Source organism: Lissotriton vulgaris, chromosome 11 (genome assembly GCF_964263255.1).
Source record: "Lissotriton vulgaris chromosome 11, aLisVul1.2, whole genome shotgun sequence".
NCBI classification, from domain to species: Eukaryota; Metazoa; Chordata; class Amphibia; order Caudata; family Salamandridae; genus Lissotriton; species Lissotriton vulgaris.
In genome coordinates this window covers 389,181,976-389,202,007 of record NC_141699.1, presented here as the reverse complement: position 1 = coordinate 389,202,007, position 20,032 = coordinate 389,181,976, and the positions used below count along the sequence as shown (strand labels likewise).

Genomic DNA, 20,032 nt, shown 5'->3' with positions numbered 1-20,032 from the left:
AATTATTCTCTATACTTCCCACCCCTCATATGTGGCATCCAGGTACTATTCAATTCCCTAGGTTGTCCTTATTTTCGGGGTCCAGTGCCCAAATATATCTTAACTTTTCTTATACATACATGGGCTCTGAATTCAAGGATCCTGTGACATGGATATACTTGAGAAACTAGAAAGAAATCTTTTCTTATATTCATGATTCAAAGTTGTATAGTCCTATTCTGAGTTTATATGTACAAGTATCAACTATACAAGGAAAGGATCAGTTCATATTTACACCCTATTTACAACTATTTATACCTCAAAAGGAAAGGTTTCATAGTTATTTACGGATGTTACATGGTTTTATCTCATCCTAATATTTACAAATGTACATAAAGTTCTGCGTCCAGATTGTGTCCATGTGGGTGTTCTGTCCCCATTGCCAAGATCATTCTTGATTCCATTTTGCGTAACTTCAATGTTCGATCACCACCTCTCTGCTGGTTTTATGATTTTAATACCAGAGTATCGTAACTTGCTGCAATCGCTCTGATGACATTCTCTGATGATATATATATATAAGCCAATGTTAAAGACATGTTGCAGCTTGATAGGGGTCCTGTGCTCGTGCTGCTATATGCAGACGGTGCAGTCCTGCTGGCTAGATTTTATTGGATCATTTTACTATTTTCATGAAAAATCCCGACTTGGAGACAAACCTTTCGAAATCACACGTCCTGATTTGTGGACCAAAATCCACCATGAGTTAATCTCTTATATCTACAACACAAGCGAGTTGTGTCCAAACCTTTACTTACAAGGGGATACCATTTGATACAGCATTTACCTGGGGGAACTTGCACAGGGTCGGGTACAAACAACATGCTAGGACAGTGGAATTTGTGTTTAAGTTGGCTGCCTGTGTCAGAAACAAGTTAGGGAAATGCTGATAATTTACAAAAGTAATTGCCTTTCAGTCGCAACATATGGGGCAGGTTTGTGGGGTTATTCTACCTCCTAACTCAAGCTCTTTACAACAGATGTAAAATAAATTTTTATGCAGCTTTTTGGTTGAACCCCAAAGTTGCTCCGCTTAAGTTTGCCATGATAAACTGGGGTTATCACAATTGGCAGACTTATTATTATAAAAGATTTATAGAGCACATGGCTGCCCTAAGGCTTCCCAGCGCTATAAGATTAGTTACTGATAAAGTGCAGGTGGTTGAGAGATGTTTGAACAACCACGTTTTGATTTGCTTCCGAAATTGCAGTTCATTGTCTAGTTTCCTACATTTTGCTGGAATAGCGTTCCAGAGTTTGAGGGCCAGATGTGAGAAGGATCTTCCTCCCCATCTTTCTCTTTTGACCTTTGTTTGTGTTAAACGGTCAGCTGTGCTAGATCGCAGTTGCCTCTGTGGAGTGTATGGGAGATAAGTTTCTTGATCTTCCCTGGTTCTTTGTTGTGACGTGCTGTGTGTGTGTGATGATTAACATTTTTAATTTTATTCTTGCCTCTATCGGGAGCCAGTGCAGGTTTACTAGATGTTTTTTTTACCGGTTCTTGTGTGGGGATGTTACAGAGCAGCCTAACAGCTGCGTTCTGCATGGTCTGCAGCATACATCTTTAGGTGCTCCTAGGAATAGAGAATTTCGGAAATCTAGTCGGGAGGTGACCAGAGAATGGACTAATGTCTTCCTTAAGTGAATTAGCACTCTGTCAAAAATGTTCCTAATAATTCTTAATAGGCCAAAACAGATTGCGGCTGACTTTGTGGCTTGTGTCCGCTTGGAAAGATCGGATTCCAACCAGAAACCTAGGCTTTTGATTGTGTCTATCGGAATAGGTGTCTTACCTAGACTATCTGGCCAAGCTAAAGTGGGGATGGGTGCTAATTTATTACCAAGATATAATATCTCAGTTTTTCCCCCATTCAGCTTTAAACAGCTTCTCGTCATCCATTCTTTGACTTTTATCAGGCAGGAAGACAACTTCTCCCCGGCTCTGCTGTTTTTTGGGTCTAATGATATCACCAGTTGAGTATCATCAGCATATGAGGTCATTGATATGTTGAATTCTTGTACAATCTCTGCCAGGGGTTCCACATAAACTTTAAAAAGGGTGGGGCTCAAGGCCGAGCCCTGTGGAACACCACACTCTAGGCTCTTAGTTTCCGATAGGGTAGATGTTTCTTGAACTTGGAAGGTTCTTTTGTTCAAGAATGATAACAGCCGTTTGAGAGCGTTACCCTGTATCCAATGTTGGCTAGCCTTCTACCCAGTATTTGATGGTCCACTGTATCGAAAGCGGCGCTCAAATCCAACAGGAGGAGCACCACGGACTTCCCCTGGTCTAACGTTTGTCTCAGTTCCTCTACCACTACCAGTAGTGCAGATTCCGTACTATGCTGTGCTCGAAAACCCATCTGAGTTGGATGAAGACATTGATGTCTTTCGAAAAAATCAGACAGGTGTCTGTTCACATACTTTTCTAGCAACTTGCCTGCATATGGTAGTTGGGATATCGGTCGGTAATTGCCCAGCTGTACAGGCTCTGCATTAGCTTTTTTTAGTAGGGGTTTTATCACTGCGTGTTTCCATGTCCCTGGAACTTCACCTGATTCCAGGGATTGATTCAGTATCCTCAGTAGCTTTGGTGTAATGATGGGTGCTACTGTCTTAAGTTTTTGTGGTGGGACTGGGTCCAGCGGAGAGCCGGACTTCACCTTTTCCATCAGTGCTATAACTTCATTCTGTTCCATAGGTGGGAAATGTGTCAACACTTGTTGTGGAGATACTAACTCTGTCTTTTTCCCTCTCTGAAACTGTGTCCCCCAAGTTCTTAACATTGCTGAATATGTCCACTACTCTCGAAAGAAAGTATGTGGCCAGCTCATTACATCTCTCTACCGATGTTTCGGTAGGGCTTGAGTTAGTTAGTAGCTTGATTACTTGGAATAATTCCTTTGAGGAATTCTGTGCATTATTTATTTTTTCCTCAAAGAATTTTGCTTGGCTTAATTTGATATTCTCGTGGTAGTTCCTGATGGCCTTTTTGTAATCAGATTTTAATGATGGCTCGTAGGTTTTCCTCCACTCCCTTTCAAGCCTTTTGCACTGCTTTTCTAATTCTAGGAGCTGAGGGTTGAACCATCTCTCGGATCTCGTTCTGGTTTTAGGTTTCATCACTGATTTGGGGGCTACTAGGTCCAGAGATTTGTCAATCCATGATACCTATCTTGAATACCCTTCTTCCACTGGGCCTTGCTCATCTGTTTCTAAACGTGATGTGTTTATTAGGGTTTTCTGCCATTCTAGCTGGTTAATCTTGGCCCAGCTCTTTTTTTCGTCTTTTCCAGGACTGAACTTCCACTGTTATCTTCCTGGCTTCCTTACTTCTATTGGGATAAAAAAGTGATCTGACTAGGGAACTGGTATTGGAGGTGCTACTTTCATGTCTGGGTTGTTTGTGATTACCAGATCTAGGGTATGTCCCTTATTATGAGTGGCTGATGTTACCAGCTGAGTCAACTGTAGACTTTCCAGATCTGAAAGGAGGCGCTTTGGGCTAGTGAGTTCCTTATTTTCTAGGTGCAAGTTCAGGTCTCCGAAAATATTAATGTGCCTTTTTTTTTTAAGTACGAGACTGGTCAAAACTTCGGGCAATTCTTCTAGGAATTTTCCGTGTGGACCTGGTGGACGACAGATTAGGAGGCCAGATAAAGTGACATTTGGAGATTAAAACTATCCCTCTGCTATTATGGGTCTCCATTTGAACTAAACCAGAAGCAAATTTGACTAGGTCAATACTGCTATATTGTTTATTTTTGGATAAAAGGAACAGCATTCTGGGGCTTCTGCACATCAAGGATACTTGCTGCTTGCTTTATGTTCCCAGACACTTTTTTAAAACAGACTCTAGCAACAGCTTAACAAAGGAAAACGTAAAGCAGTTGTTCTGGGATCATAGTGCTAAGGTTAGATTCACGAGGGAAACAAATAAGATCTCTGTTACAATACATGCCATTACTCGTTCACAGCCTCTGCGGAACCATATCTACTTTTTGAGAAACCCCCAGCACAGATATTACTTGACTAGTTTCTGATTCAATATGGCACACTTTTTAGTGTCATTTCCACATTGTGCTTTTTTCCACCCAGAAACTTTACGTTGCCCTTGTGATATGCAATCAGTTCCAAGCATTTTACACTGTTTTGTAAATGTTATGTATCACCCAGAAAACGTTACTTATCACCTCTATTGCACACTTTAAACATGAGTCAATACACATCGGCACTTGTTTTATTACAAAAGCTGCTTCTGCTTTTATTTGTACAGTCTTAATTCATTTTATTCAGAGCCCTCTTACAATTAGGACAGGGTTATAGTAATTAATGGAATATTATTTAATTATATAATTTATATTAGTTTTTTTTTCATGTTTTCAGTCAACAAGATCACAGCAAACAATTGATAGTTTTATTTTACTGTGGACAAGTGCATTATTGTTCCTTTCGCCACAACCAGCCGTGCAAAAGCATAAAGCGAGTCTAAATAGCGGTACAGAAGGCACACATCACAAGAGATTACTGGGTCCCATCGCAAGACCCCATTAAATTCAAACTCTGATGCTTGATTCGCTAGTTAATTGGAGGGAGTGCCAAACCTCCTATACTAGATGCCACGAACAATGTACGATGAAAACTGGATTCCCTGTGAACAACAGCTATAATGCTCGAATTTTGGAGTCCACTTCCTTTGGGAGGGCTTCATTTTGCCGATACACAAAGCAGCTCTCATCAGCGTCCAGCAGGTCATTTAGGGAGGCAACCACAGTGTCGTGCTCCATCACAGTCTCTGGATAGCGAGAAACAGAACGCTCTATACGCAAAGAACGCCGCACAGGGGTGAGCACCTTCCAGGCTGCTGCTACGGTAGGTTCCTTCACCCTGCTGGTATAAAGATAAAAACAAGTGATGAGACCAAGGCTTATGGGGAGGGATTCCTCTCCCCCCCCCCCCCCACCCCCAATTTTTTAAAAAAAATATTTGATACTGCTAAACACATCTGCAAGTTCACAGGGTTTTTCAGGAGCACTTGGCTTACAATAGATCAAAACACACACTACTAAAACAACTTTTCTGCATCTGTACAGGTTATGAATAAAGTGAGCACAGTTTAACAATTCAGGCTAAGTTCTAGAAACCCCCCAACATAGGAACTAGAATACTTGTAGCACTCAGCCCCAACTTAAGCACCCTTTGCACTTTCTTATCATTCAAAGCATTCCTGACACGCTGATCAATTTCAGACAGCAGCTAATTATCAAAGCATGTGGTCTTGAGGAGGACATGATGCTATTAAAGAAAAGTTTACTTACCTGTAACAACAGGTTTCCAGTTTTGTATCTATATAGATTTACATGTTTTTTTTAAATATTCCCAGTTTGACTGAGAATCCAGTTATGTACCTTGCTTTTCCGGCTGATGCGTGACATCTCGGCATTCCACAACTGGAGTGTAGAGATGACACAGCCATGGGAGAGAGATGGAGGAAGAGGAGTCTTGTGGAGTTTCGGAGCTACCTGTTTGAATACGACTTTTTGGTAATTAAAATAAATACCTTCTCCACCTTGGACGCTCTTGCCGCCCGATCATTCCGTCATCTTAACGCTGGCGATGTGCTGAATATAGGGCCAGAGACCGCCATCTTACTGAGTAGTGAATATGTACGACAGGAGTCAGTGGTGGTGCACAAGAAGTTTAATGGCTGTGACATCATTGTCGGATCGTGCTTAGGTGAGGCGAAATCGGCAGACGCTTTGTGTCTACGGGCTGCTACACTGAGAAGAATTTGAATGCAACGGTTGCTGTGTTCTATTCCGCCATTACTATGGGCTTGTTCTCTCCTTCATACTGATGTTGCAAGCACGCACACTAGTGTTAAACACGTCCTGCAACAATCTTGTCATGAAAAAAGATGCTGACCTTTTCAAGATGCAATTAAATTACGGTGCCTGACTTTTTTGTTGTTGTTTCTGATCTGCCATTTTGTTACATTTATTTGCCTGATCTACCACTATTCTATTATTGGCTGTCTGCTTGTAACCAATCTGATATGCATACACTTTATTGCTTAAAGGAATAATTTAATATATTTCCAAATTTCTACTATACCATCTATTAGTTCTCCACCACCCTTTCTGCAATCACCAGGAGAACAGCCCATTCAATGGTAGCTCACCATTGAATGCTAGCTCACCCAGAGCGTTACCTGCGCGCTGTGTGTGGCTCCTGATTGAATAGCGGCCATTCGTGAGATTTTAAAGCTCCTTGTTTTGTATTTGCGTTAACATTTTTATTTGGGCATTATCCCTTGTTTTTAGCCTCCAGCCCCCCACTTGCACCATAATTGCTTGAAACCCACCTCTGTTGGGCGGGCCCTCTTCCCGGTTCGGATTGATTCCGTGGCGGCCATATTGGGTGTACTCTGGGACGCCTGCCGGCGCCATTTGGGAGATCTGACGTTCTAGTCGTCATAAGGACGCTAGCCGTCTTGAAAAGGAGGTCATGCTGACGCGCAGCGGGGACGCCGGAGTTACGCCTGAGTTCAGCCCGTCTGCGCCCGTCCGCGCTGAGGACGGGCTGGACCCCCTTGTTCTTTACCACAGGTAACCGGTTACACTTCACGGGAGATATTGGCTCTTAAACCGTCCCCTCTGCCCTGTCATCACACATTTTCTCCGGAGGGTATATTACACTCCTCCCTTTGCCACACCTGCAAGTCGGTTCTCTTGTCACCCACTACCCCTGAGAGTAGTCCTCAGAACTCGTTGACGTCACCTGGGGTCATTCCATCTAGAAAGGGCTTTCTGGTCAACGCTAGGTCTCTCGTCAAAAATAACATCGCCTTTCACGAGTTTGTGTCGGATAGACAACCCGATTGGGTGTTTGTGACGGAAACGTGGGCTTCTGAGTCTTCAGGACATGATTTATTGTTGGCAATTCCTGATGGCTTTAAACTGCTTAGACAGGATAGATTTAAACGCAGAGGGGGGGGGGGGGGGGGGGGGGAGAGAGGTTGGCCGTTCTTTGTAAAGCCTCTCTGCCCTGTACTATAAAAGCTCTGTCTGAGCCCTCGGACCCTTTTGAGGCACTGTACTTCTCTATTTTATGTGCTCCTTCGGTCTCTTTTACCGGTATTCTCATTTACAGACCGCTTGGCCCGAGAGCCGGTTTTAGCGGTGATCTCCTGAGAATTCTTGAACCTTATTTTGGCAAACCCCACCATACTATCTTAGGGGACCTTAATTTCCATTTGGATAATTTGGGGGATACTGACACCGCTATGTTGGTGGACTCACTTGGAGCTTGTGAGTGCACCCAATTGGTGCATAGCCCAACACATCAGGCAGGTCACATCTTAGATGGTGTGTTCACTAATGACCCCAGACTTTCAGCTGGGCTTCCGGTGCCTTTAGTCTGGTCAGACCATTTGGCAGTGCCCCTTGAACTAGCATCTGCCTTGGCAGAGATGCCTGCCCTGGCTGCTATCAATAGAGGTCCTAAAAGGAGTTTTAGGAATATTACCAACGAAGTCCTTGCTCCTTATATAAAGACCTGCGAGCACTTCTCTTTGAGAGAAGCGGACGAGGCAGCCCAAGAGCTTGCTAACTCCATTACCAAAGCTGTTGATGAACTAGCCCCTGCATCTCATCGATACTCGGCACGGCGTAAACCCTCTGCTCCCTGGTTCACAGAGCCGTTAAGACTTTTGAGACAGAGTTGCAGGAGACAGGAGAGAAGATGGAGGAAGGCCTGGGACCCCACAGAAAGAGATGCACACAAGCGTCTGTTGAGAGAATACAAGGCTAGTGTAATTAGGGAAAAACAGGAGTTTTTCCTAAATCTCACTACATCCCTCACCTCGTCTAGGGAACTTTTTTAAATAGTGGATTCTCTTTGTACCCTCCAAGTGCCTGATCCAGTTGTGGGCTCACAGGAGCTGTGCAATAATATCTCCGAGTTTTTCCATGAAAAATTGAGGATATATATCTTGCCCTGGAAACTCAGAGGAACACTTTGGGGGATTTTTCCTTTCAAACTCTAGCTAATCTGGAGTCTTGGTCGAGAGACTCCACCAAGACCCTCACTCATTTCCCCCCGCTCTCCCTTGATGGGCTTGATCTCCTGTTGGACCGGACAAAGTCGGCCTCACCTTTGGACCCATGTCCTTTGGAGGTTTTGAAGGAATGTAGGCACACGCTTCTTCCGCCTCTTCTTGAGGTGATGAATGGTGCCATGGCTCAGGGTACCTTCCCTTTGGTTTGGAAAAGGGCGATAGTGAAGCCCCTTCTGAAGAAACCTACCCTGGACCCCGAACAGCTTAAGAATTTTAGACCTATCTCCTTGCTACCTGCCCCTGCAAAAATGCTCGAATCACACCTGAATTTACATCTATCTACCTTTCTGGATTCCTCTGGTTCTTAGATAGCTCCCAGCATGGATTCAGAAAGGCCCATAGTACTGAATCGGCACTCACTATGGTTGTGAATAACATCCGCCTGAAGGTGGATTTGGGCCAAACCACTGTGTTGGTCTTACTTGACCTCACAGCAGCGTTTGATACCCTGTCTCCCTCTACTTTAACATCACGTTTGAGGGAGGCAGGGATTGCGGGTCCGGCCCTGAGCCTTCTGCACTCTTTCTTACATCTAAGAGAGCAGAGAGTCATGCTTGGAGAGTTCCTCTCCCCTGCTAAATCCTTGCAGTATGGGGTGCCACAGGGGTCGGCCTTGAGTCCGACCCTATTCAACATCTATGTGGCACCCCTCGCCAGGTTAGTAAAATCGCAGGGGATGAAGGTTGTGTCATACGCCGATGACACCCAAATTATGGTGTCCCTGGCTCACTCTGTTACCACATCCGCCGCCAACTTTAGGACTTGTATGCAGACAGTCTCGGAGTGGATGATCCAAAACTCCCTAAAGTTGAACGGCGACAAAACAGAGATCCTGGTCTTTGGCAAAGACCAGGACATCTGGTCTAGCGAGTGGTGGCCTCCATCTCTGGGAACTTGTCCATCTTCCTCCCAATCGGCCAGAAATCTCGGCGTTATATTTGACACATCACTGTCCATGACTCTACAGGTCAATAGAACAGTGGCCACTTGCTGGGGGGTTATTAAGATTCTTTTTTTTTTTTTAATTTTTGAAAACCTTTATTGGTGCATCAGAGAAATACAAATAGTGGCCTACAACCCTCAGGCCGGCCACAAAACTGTTAAGCACAAAAGCATACGATGCAGCGACGCAGTAGCATATCAGTATCAATGGGTAAGCATTTAGCAGTTACACTGGGGGTAGCGTGCTACCGCGCCTCAGGAGTGATGAAGGTTAATTTTAAAGGTTTTCATAGCAAGCATCAATGTCCAACTATTCCGTTACAATAAGAAACATAATCGAAAAAAGACCAGGGTACCTGGAGACGTGAGATGGTAGTAATGATGGAAGCACACACAACCCATCTGCTCAGATGACAAACCCCACCCGGCGGCATGGCGGCCAAAGTGTACGCCTCAAGAAGGCAGATCCAAGGTCCTAACAGTAATCCACCGCCACCCGCCCGCCAGCAACATCAACACAAACCCAAGAGAGAAAAAGGATAGAGATAAATAAAGGGAAGAAAAAACAAGGCACCATAGGAACAAAAAGAAACGAAAAACCCATCCCCCAACCCCCACCCTACACGCATGCGAAGGCTACGGCCTATCCCCCCCCCTGCAGCGCGTCTGTCGCCCCATAAACCCGAAATATAGAATAGAGAGTAAGAGGAAGAAAGAAAAATATAAGATCACCTTAGATATAGGGAGCAAGAAAAGAATTTCTAATCTAAAACTCCCATAAAAGAACGAACCCCGGAGGAGGGCCATATGGACTAATCCCCGTTCGCCACCACCCGCTCAAGTTCTACACCACATTTACTACATCAGAGCATTACAAGCGACCCTATCACGAAAGAGGTGGGACTCCTAAGCAGAGCCCCTACAGACATCCAGTCTACGTCCCAACCCGAGTCCCTCTCAGCTGATCAGAACAAATTTAGTACCACCCACAGTCCCAGTCGTCCCCGGGTTCCCAGCCACCAATTACATCCACATCGTGTGAAAAACCAAAAATCTGATGCATCAGGTGATACCCGTAATGAAAACAGACATGTCACGTAATAGCAATCGCAGACGAGAGTAGGGGAACACACAAATGTATCTACACCAATGTGGCAGCAAGTGTTCCAGTCCGGGTCCCAGCCAGTCAATTAAGCAAGAGCAGCGGGGGAGACCACTGCAGCCCCGGTCGAAGCGTTTGATAGGGTCTAGGAGGGCGTCCAATAACAAGAAAAACAAGCTTTCCTAGCCCTGGCCCGATTTCAGGTGTCCCCCTGTACGTGGCTCCGGAGATATGGCCGCCCCATATAGAACAAAGGGGTAAGATGGCCGCCCTCAAAATGGACACAAAATGGACGCCACCAGCCAGATGGAAAGATAACGATGTAGAAGAGTACTGCTCCCAATGCCGCCCAGCAGTGAATAAGCCAGTTAAATAAGATCTCACCCCACTTGCGATATACAGTCAAGGCGAGCAGCAACAGAGCCAGAGGATCCACAAGCAGGAACAGCGACTTAGTATCCAAGAATGAAAGCTGGGGCAGGGTAGGAAACATTGTAGCAGCGGAGGTACGGACTGGCCATAATCCAGCTGAATAGTCGCTGTCAGGAAGCTGTTCCAGTTAGCAAGCAGACAGTAACACTGTGGCAATGGCACTGCAAGGGGGGGGGAGCGGTCGGTGCAGCAAGGGGAGCCGGTAGACGTTATACTCTGTAAACCAAGAGCGGCTACATCCAGCTTCGCGCCGAGAGCGCGGGAGCATTCCAGCCATTGCGCCCGTAAATCAACAATCGCTTCAAGGACGGTGACGGCGGTGGGCACAGTCGGCTGACTCAAGGCATTCACAGTCTGCAGCGCGCCCCAGCGATCCACATGCCTTCCGAGGCCATGCGGGGCAACCCAGTCAGGGGCCGAGATGAAATCCACCACTGGCACAGGGGGGACGGCCGCCATTTTCCAAACAGGTAGGGGAGCACCGGAGGCGTAGGCAAGTCGCACAATAGACAGTGGGGGGGGGAGGGGGGGGGGGGGGGGTGGGGGGGGGGGGGCAAACTCACGACCCGGTCCGGGCACCACACTACACCTGGACAAGTGATACAATCCACCTCGTGTAGGCTCAGCAAAGGAAACAGCGTCCCAGCGGTCAGTTCCTTGCCGACAATGAAGAAACCCCCAGCGCGGCTCACCTCGGCTCTGCACAGTGAAGGGGCAGCGGAGCGGACCCTCAGTCAGTCAGTTCTCCGTCCCAAGGGAGAAATCCAGTGCGGGCGCAGCCACAGTCCGCAGAGCGGCAGAGGGTGCCAGCGCCCCCGCTCATCGGTCAGCCGCGGGTCCTCCAGCCGCTCGGGCGGTTCACAGCAGCAAGGGGTCCGGTCTCCGAGTAGACAATGGACGGCGGGCAGAACGCCTATATCTCCGTCTTGCAGGCAGGTGGGGAAACCGGGAAAACACCCCCGGCAGCAGCGCGCTACCCCCGTGGTTCGACGGTAGCGCCGTGAAGGATAAGGCTCAGGATAATAGTGCCGGGAGTACAGGATCAGGGAGCCGGGCGTCTACACGTCCGTCTCCGCCGCCATCTTGGCTCCTCCCGGTTATTAAGATTCTTAAAAAAATCTTGCACTATCTCTCTCCCCAAGCACGTAAACAGACTGTGGTTGCATTAGTGGGTTCCAGGTTGGATTATTGTAATGCACTTTATGCAGTCTCCAACAAGGGCCTCATCCAGCGCCTTCAGGTTGTCCAGAAGGCGGCTGCGACATTTGTCTTGGCCCTACCCAATGCATCCTCTGCTACAATGGCCAGAAAGAGCCTGCATTGGCTTCCCATACAACAGAGGATCTCATTTAAGATCCTGTGCCTGGCCTATAGAGCTCTCGCAGCTGGTCCTTTGGATCCCCTGGGCTTCCTTCTAATACGCCATGTGCCCAGTAGGACCCTCAGATCGTCGGAGATGAATCTGCTTGTTGTTCCCCGTGCTAGGAAGGTCCGTTTGGGCAGCAGAGCATTTTCCATCGTTGCCCCTCGGTTGTGGAACTCACTCCCACTGGAGATTAAGGCCCAACCGTCCTTGTCCCTCTTCAAAAAAGCGCTCAAAACTTGGTGCTTTATCAAGGCCTACCAGTAAGAGAATATTTTTGCTCCAGCGAGCTTCTTTTTGGTTAGGCGCCTTGACGCCCATTGGGCTTAGTAGCGCTATATAAATCTGTTTTCATTCATTCATTCAATGGAAGGACTGATTCAAGGTTTGAAATGCTTTTTCTGGTGCCATTAATGGGTTCAAGTTCAAACTTGACCAGAAAGAGATGGTTAGTTGAACATTCTTTGGGCATGGAAGGTCAGGACATTCTTGAACATTTGCCTATTTTTATGTCTGAAGATGAACAACTTGACGAATATGAGGAAGCTGTCAAAAGTTTGGAGAGACTTTTGTCTAAGCTACCTTATTTAGTGGTCAGAAGGGGCAAGTTATTTCCTAGGGAACATTTAGCTACTGTAACTATTGATATGTATGGAGATTCTCTTAAGAGTTTTGGCGTAAAAAATGCAAGCTCCATTCTTTCACAGACCAGCTCATCAAAGACCAATTAGTTACAAGATGTTTTAATAAAAAAATACAGGCAAGATTACTGACTTGCAAAAACCTCTTGAGGAAACAATGGTAAATGCCAACACAATACAAGACTCCAGAGTGTGTTCAAATGTTGAATAAAGAGACTGAAATGCAGTCTGTGTTGGGAAAGGCAACAAGTACAACAAACTCAATTGTGCGCAAAAGAAGAAGAGTGTTGTTGGATCTTGTTTTCGTTGGGGATCGAAATTTCTTGTTGCTTCTTGCTGTGTCCTGCAATGGGTACGCAGTGTTTCAAGTGTGGTGTCAGCTAGCCAGTTTGCAGGATGAATAATAAATCATCCGATGTCAACACTGTATGTGAGGAGGCTGGAAATGAAAAAGATCTGACCAGTAACACAGACAATTTGGTACTGTGTGTGCATAAAAAAAAAGAGGATGATTTTTCCAAAGATCAGATTGAGAATGTTATTGATGGTTAGGCGTGGATACCTTTATTGACAGATTCTGTTTTGAAAATTATTATTTCCAGAAATACATTTGAACTAAATTTTTCGCAGAAAGGGTTATGCCCTTTCGATGCAACTCCTCAAGATTATGACAGTACAAGAAAGGAACTTTTGGGGTATTTTTTCATATTAACAATTACACTTGAAGGATGAGAAGTTCTAGGAAAAGTTGATATTTCACATTCTGGCCCTAACATTCTTGGGTAGCATTATCAAGGATGTTTGGATACAACTCTTAAAACCTGGGTGTGTCCAACAAATATTAAGTATTGATGATGTGAATGTGGCAATGGGAAATTCATTTGCTCATCAGAGTATCTTAGAGAGGAATTCTGAAGTTTTTGAAGAGAAACTATTAAAACTTCAGGGTTTTGAACATGCTTTCAAGCACAAAGAAGGAATCTTACCACTGAAACATACACTGAGGTTTGCACCCATGTCTGAAAGACAAGGGTTGAGGAAGCTTATTCAGCAGCTGTGTTCTAAGGGTGGTATTAAGGCCACATAATCTTCATTTTTGTTGTTGACAATCATGGTTGCATGCCAGAAAAGCAAGGAGATAAGGATGTGTGCTGACCTTAGGAGCTTTAACAAGTAAATCTGGGTAGATGGTCATACTTTACCCAAAACTGTTGAGATGATTGTTATATTGGCTGGAGCAAATTGTTTTTCAAAGCTTGATATACGTTCTGCTTGCATATTATGAAGTGGCATTGGCTGAAAAGTCTAAGCTTCTCACAACTTTTGTCACTCCATCTGGGGTATTTCAATATTGCAGGATGCCTTGGAACTTGCCTCAGCTGCTGCTGTACTTCAGCAAGTTATCAGGGATCTATGACGTTATAACGCGTTATTTTACAACACAGACCGTTACAACGCAATTTTTACAACGCAGGTACCATTACAATGCATGCCATTACAACGCATGTTATTACATAGCAGATACTATTACAACGCATGCCATTACATCGTAAGTATATCTTTTTTTAAAAAAAGTAATAAAGTTAATTTAATTAATTTAATTTAATAAATATAATGTAAAAACATTTTAAACAGTAATTATTTAATTATAGTAATTTAATTAAAATTGTAATTAATTTAATTTATTTAATATAAGATAATTAATGAAATATAATACATTTATAAATAGTAAATAATACGATGTAATGTATTACAATAAATATAATTGAAATAAAATTAAAATACTTAATATAATTTAATGTAATATAATTAAAGGAATTTAATTAATTTAAAATTTTTAAATAATATTATTTATTTTTAATAAATAAAATAAATAAAAAAAGTAATTAATTTAATTTTAGTAATGTAATTCAATTAATTTAATAATTGTAAATATTGTAATTAATTTAATTAAATCTAATTAAATTAATTTAATTAATTTATGTATTTAAAGACGTAATACCCCTGTACCCCAAAAACCAAACCTAGCCCTAAAACCTAAAAATACCCCTGTACCCCAAAAACCAAACCCAGCCCTAAAACCTAAAAATACCCCTGTACCCCAAAAACCAAACCCAGCCCTAAAACCTTAATACCCCTGTACCCCAAAAACCAAACCCAGCCCTAAAACCAAAAAATACCCCTGTACCCCAAAAACCAAACCTAGCCCTAAAACCTAAAAATACCCCTGTACCCCAAAAACCAAACCCAGCCCTAAAACCTAAAAATACCCCTGTACCCCAAAAACCAAACCCAGGCCCTAAAACCTAAAAATACCCCTGTACCCCAAAAACCAAACCCAGCCCTAAAACCTAAAAATACCCCTGTACCCCAAAAACCAAACCCAGCCCTAAAACCTAAAAATACCCCTGTACCCCAAAAACCAAACCCAGCCCTAAAACCTTAATACCCCTGTACCCCAAAAACCAAACCCAGCCCTAAAACCAAAAAATACCCCTGTACCCCAAAAACCAAACCTAGCCCTAAAACCTAAAAATACCCCTGTACCCCAAAAACCAAACCCAGCCCTAAAACCTAAAAATACCCCTGTACCCCAAAAACCAAACCCAGGCCCTAAAACCTAAAAATACCCCTGTACCCCAAAAACCAAACCCAGCCCTAAAACCTAAAAATACCCCTGTACCCCAAAAACCAAACCCAGCCCTAAAACCTAAAAATACCCCTGTACCCCAAAAAGCAAACCTAGCTCTAAAACCTAAAAATACCCCTGTACCCCAAAATCCAAACCCAGCCCTAAAACCTAAAAATACCCCTGTACCCCAAAAACCAAGCCCAGCCCTAAAACCTAAAAAAACCCCAAATTACTTAAATTAATATATTAATATTTTATTTTATTTTTAATATTAATTAAATTAATAAAATAATGTTAAATAAAATACAAATTATATACTTACGATGTAATGGCATGCGTTGTAATAGTATCTGCTATGTAATGACATGCGTTGTAATGGCATGCATTGTAATGGTATTTGCGTTGTAAAAGTTGCGATGTAATGGTAGTGCGTTGTAAAAGTTGCGTTATAACGGTGCAATACCAGTTATCAGTGATGTGTTTAAAGGTATTCCTGGAGTATTAGTATTTCAGGATGACATACTTGTATTTGGAAAAAATCATGATGAACACGGACAAAGACTGGATGAAGTTCTTAGTACACTCAGACGTAAGGTGCTGAGGTAAAGGAAAGACAAAAGTGTATTCCAAGTGCTAGAGGTGGAGTATCTGAGGCATGTTGTTTCCGGTAAGGGTGTTGCTCCATGTCCTGGTTTACTAAAAGCTGTCAAAGAAGTACCAGTCCTGATTGACAAAGAGCACATTCAGGTGTACCTGGGTGTGTTTGCTTGCACAATGCCAAAGTTATCCAACATTTTTGCAACAAAGGTAGAACTACTTAATTCATTGCTTATGAAAATTGTAAACTTTGTGTGGAGTGTGGAACAAGATAAAGCCTTGAAGAAACTAAAGACAGAATTGATTACTGCCCCACTTTAGAGTCCATTTTCATCTGGTGAGACTTTATGCATTATGTTTGATGTAGTGCTGTAGTTTGGGGGCTGGATTGTTGCATGGGAAGGGTGTTTCAGAATGTATTAAAGCATTTGCTTCACGTACTCTTAAGAATCAAGAAAGATCTTACTCCGTTATAGAGCAGAAGATGCTTGTACCAGAGCTGCTCAACATTTCAAAGTTTATGTTTGAGAAAACAAATTTCTATCACGCACTGACCACAAGCACCCATTTTGAAAGGCACTAATGTGCATTCAACCAAAGCTACTGCCAGATGAATCAGTGTGTGAAACCTTTAAAGCATCATTTTGTTGTTGAACACATTCCAGGTGGGCAAAACAGGAATACCGAATTTCTTTCCATCTTCCGCAACTGTGTTCTGACCAGGAACTTGTAAGTGATGATGAGCAGCAAGATGATTGTTTTGTAGCAAGGGTGTTTTGGAACAAGTGAAAAGCGTATGAAGAAGGTTGGAGGAAAAGTTCTTGCTAGTGATAAGGGGCCATATGTAGGTGGCAAAATACCGGTCGGTAACGGCCGATTTCGGCCGTTACCGACTGGTATTCGTAATTCCAGATGTAGGGGGCCAGAAAATTACCGATTCTGTATATTTACCGATTCGGTAATTTTACCGAATCGGTAAAGTACCGATTCAGTAAATGTACAGAATCGGAAATTTGGGATGTAGAGGCCCTTAGAAATTCGTTATTTACCATGAAATACAATGGCATGGTAAATAACGAATTTCTGTGTACATGCACATCTGTGCATGTACACCTGTGCCATGTGGCACACATACATGCCCTAAGGGCATGTATGTGTGTCACATTGCACACAAGCCCAAATCAGGGGTGCAACAGGGTGTCAAAGTGACACCATGTCCCCCTTGACAAATCGGTAAAATTACCGAATCAGTATTTACCGATTCGGTAATTGCCTTTGATTCCTATGGGCCTCAAGGCCCATAGGAATCAATGGCAATTACCGAATCGGTAAATACCGATTCGGTAATTACCGCACATTACCGATTCGGTAATATTTACAGAATAATTACCTACATGGCATTTACCGAATTGTAAATACCGAATCGGTAAAATTCGGTATTTACGATTCGGTAAATGCCATTTACCTACATATGGCCCTTGGTCTTTAACAGAGTTATAGAGTTCCACAAAACGGTGGCCCAAGGAAAGCAGTCTTCCTATGGAATTATAGTCATGATGTAAAGTTCAGAGTGAACTAGGGGCCAGATGTAGGTCACCAAATACCGGTCGGTAACGGCCGATTTCGGCAGTTACCGACCAGTATTTGGTGATTGAGATGTACGGGCCTGAATTTTACAGAATCGGTAAATTTACAGATTCTGTAAAATACAGATTCAGTAAATTTACCGAATCGGTAAATCTATATGTAGGTGGCACTGCAAACAGTGCCACAGGCCCCTAAGAATTTGTTATTTACCATGTAATACTATTGCATGGTAAATAACGAATTCCTGTGTACATGCACATCTGTGCATGTACACTTGTGCCATGTGGCACACAGACATGCCCTAAGGGCATGTATGTGTGTCCCATGGCACACAAGCCTGAATCAGGGGTGCAACAGGGTGTCAAAGTGACACCATGTCCCCCTTGTCAATTTGGTAATTTTACAGAATCTGTATTTACCGATTTGGTAATTGCCATTGGTTCCTATGGGCCTCAAGGCCCATAGGAATCAATGGCAATTACCAAATCAGTAAATACAGATTCGGTAATTACCGAATTCTACAGATTCGGTAAATTAATCGGTAAAAATACCTACATAGCATTTACCGATTTGTAAATACCGAATCAGTAAAATTCGGTATCTACGAATCGGTAAATGCCATTTACCTACATCTGGCCCCAAGTGCGGAAGATGGATTGCTTTTCGAGGGGACAAACTGGTCCCGCCTTACAGTATCAGGAATGTTTTCCTAGAGTATAGTCATCATTGTCATTTAGGTATCATGACACTTAAGAAAATATTGAGAGAAACATATTGGTGGCCGGGAATGGCCAGAGATGTTGAGAAATGGAATCATAAGTGTATGATGTCTGTACAAAATGACAAAGGTCTCAAGTGTAACACGCTCACATGAGAGTGTGGGGATAAACAGTATACTGACTTTCTTGGTCATTTCCATCTTTTACCCGTCAATCAAAGACTGCCATTGTAATGACAGATAGCCTGTGTGGGAAGTTGGCATGGTATATGCTGTCCACTAATTAAAGTGGGTACCTTGCACGAGTCCAAATAACCCTTATTGATGATTAGGTTAAAGACAACCTTTATTATAAGATATCCTAGTGGTAGCTATGGAAAGCAGCCTTCAGGCTAAGTCTCGAAGGAATGTAAAGCAGCTTGTTTTACCAGATCATAACCACCTGAATGACCAAATGAAAGGAGAACCACACAAGTGTTATTATAAAAATATGTATTTATTACTAAACACTCTATACTAATCTCTTTATGAGATTAGAGCGCAAAGTACACAATATTAAATCACTAGAACGATAGTAAATAACACAATACACAGCAGGCTCCAGGGGGAGACAGAACCATATACTAAGAAAGTGGTATAACAACCAAGGCACAGTGCATAGAGCATGTAGAATCAGTGGGACCCCAAGGAACCACCCAAGGTAGTGACACAGGGGACCCACGGAGGACGTGTGCAGTGTGAGAACACAGGCGTGAGCTCCGTACAACTCTATGGGAAAGCCGCGGTGGGAATTTTAAAGATTAAGGACACTTAGGAGAGGACTTCAAGCAAACTCTTTGGAACATCGAAGGTTCTCAGGCTAGCACCCTTGGGAGTACCGAGGTACCCGTGTTACCTATCCCAGGAGTGCCGGGTGCATAGGGGTCAAATGGTGTCGGAAACGCTTGTTGATTTCAATGGCGTGATGCGAAGAAGTGCTGCTGCCAGGAAGATGAAAAGTGTACGGTGTGATCCAAGCCTTGATCGGAGCTGAGAAGAACCTGAAAGCAAAGGGGACAGAGTCTGGGTCACTTCGCAGTGACCAGGGGCACAGTAGACTAATGCCCATTGATATCAGGTGCTTCAGGTGAGAAGAGGTGAAGCTTGACTCTGCAGCCACGGGGACCAGGAGACGTCTAGGACGACCAAAGTCTGGAGGTGAGCTGTCCCACGAAGGATGTAGAGTGCTGGAGAGTCAGTGTCCGGATTGAACACCAACAAGCCTTGGTCACTGCAACCCACGCAAGACTCTCCAAGCGATGGAGAGTCAGGGCACGTCTGGAGCAACCAGGAAAGCCTATTGAAAGTTAAAGTTGCCTTGACAGGGACCCACAGGCCAACGGACCAGGGATCGCGAAGGGACCTCGAGAGGAATCACAACATACCAGCCCACGGAACACTTGTGGAGTGTAGGCCGGTAATCTTCAGTGAAAACACTGCTCGGGGTCAGGACTACAAGTAGCCCAAAACACCGTCTAAGGGATCGCCGAAAAGCATATGCTGCTGCAAAAGAGCACGGTGTCCAGGGGTACGGATTGCACGGTCCCCATGAGGGCTGTGGGTCTCAGGATTGCTGAGAGCACTAGTCGACCTCAGGGACACTTGGAAACTCGCCTCCTGTGTTGCAGAAATCTTCGGAGTCCTCAGGAGCTTCAGAGATGCAAACCGGTCAGATGCGTTTTGGTGCCTGCTTAGCAGGGGAGTAACTCCTTTACTCCAAGGGAGATTCTTCAGTCATCCAGCGTAGTGTAGATAGTCGAAGTACTTGGTTTCTGTAGCAGAGTTTCGTCCAGGTAAATCTAAAGTCCTGTAGTCAGGGGT

At 44.0% G+C, this 20,032-nt stretch overlaps 1 protein-coding gene across 4 annotated transcripts in view; it reads right to left on the bottom strand.

Moving 5' to 3' along the window:
• Nucleotides 1–4,273: 4,273 nt before the first annotated feature.
• The window catches only part of LOC147679840 (uncharacterized), a 130,653-nt gene continuing 114,894 nt past the window's right edge, over nt 4,274–20,032 (bottom strand). For 2 of the 4 annotated variants that reach the window (XM_086943400.1, XM_086943401.1), the window contains exon 9: nt 4,274–4,929. In XM_086943400.1, the coding sequence (XP_086799526.1) occupies nt 4,704–4,929 (226 nt within the window). In that variant the 3' untranslated portion in view covers nt 4,274–4,703. The remainder of the gene's footprint in view (nt 4,930–20,032) is intronic. The other 2 variants (XM_086943398.1, XM_086943399.1) reach the window with 1 other exon arrangement.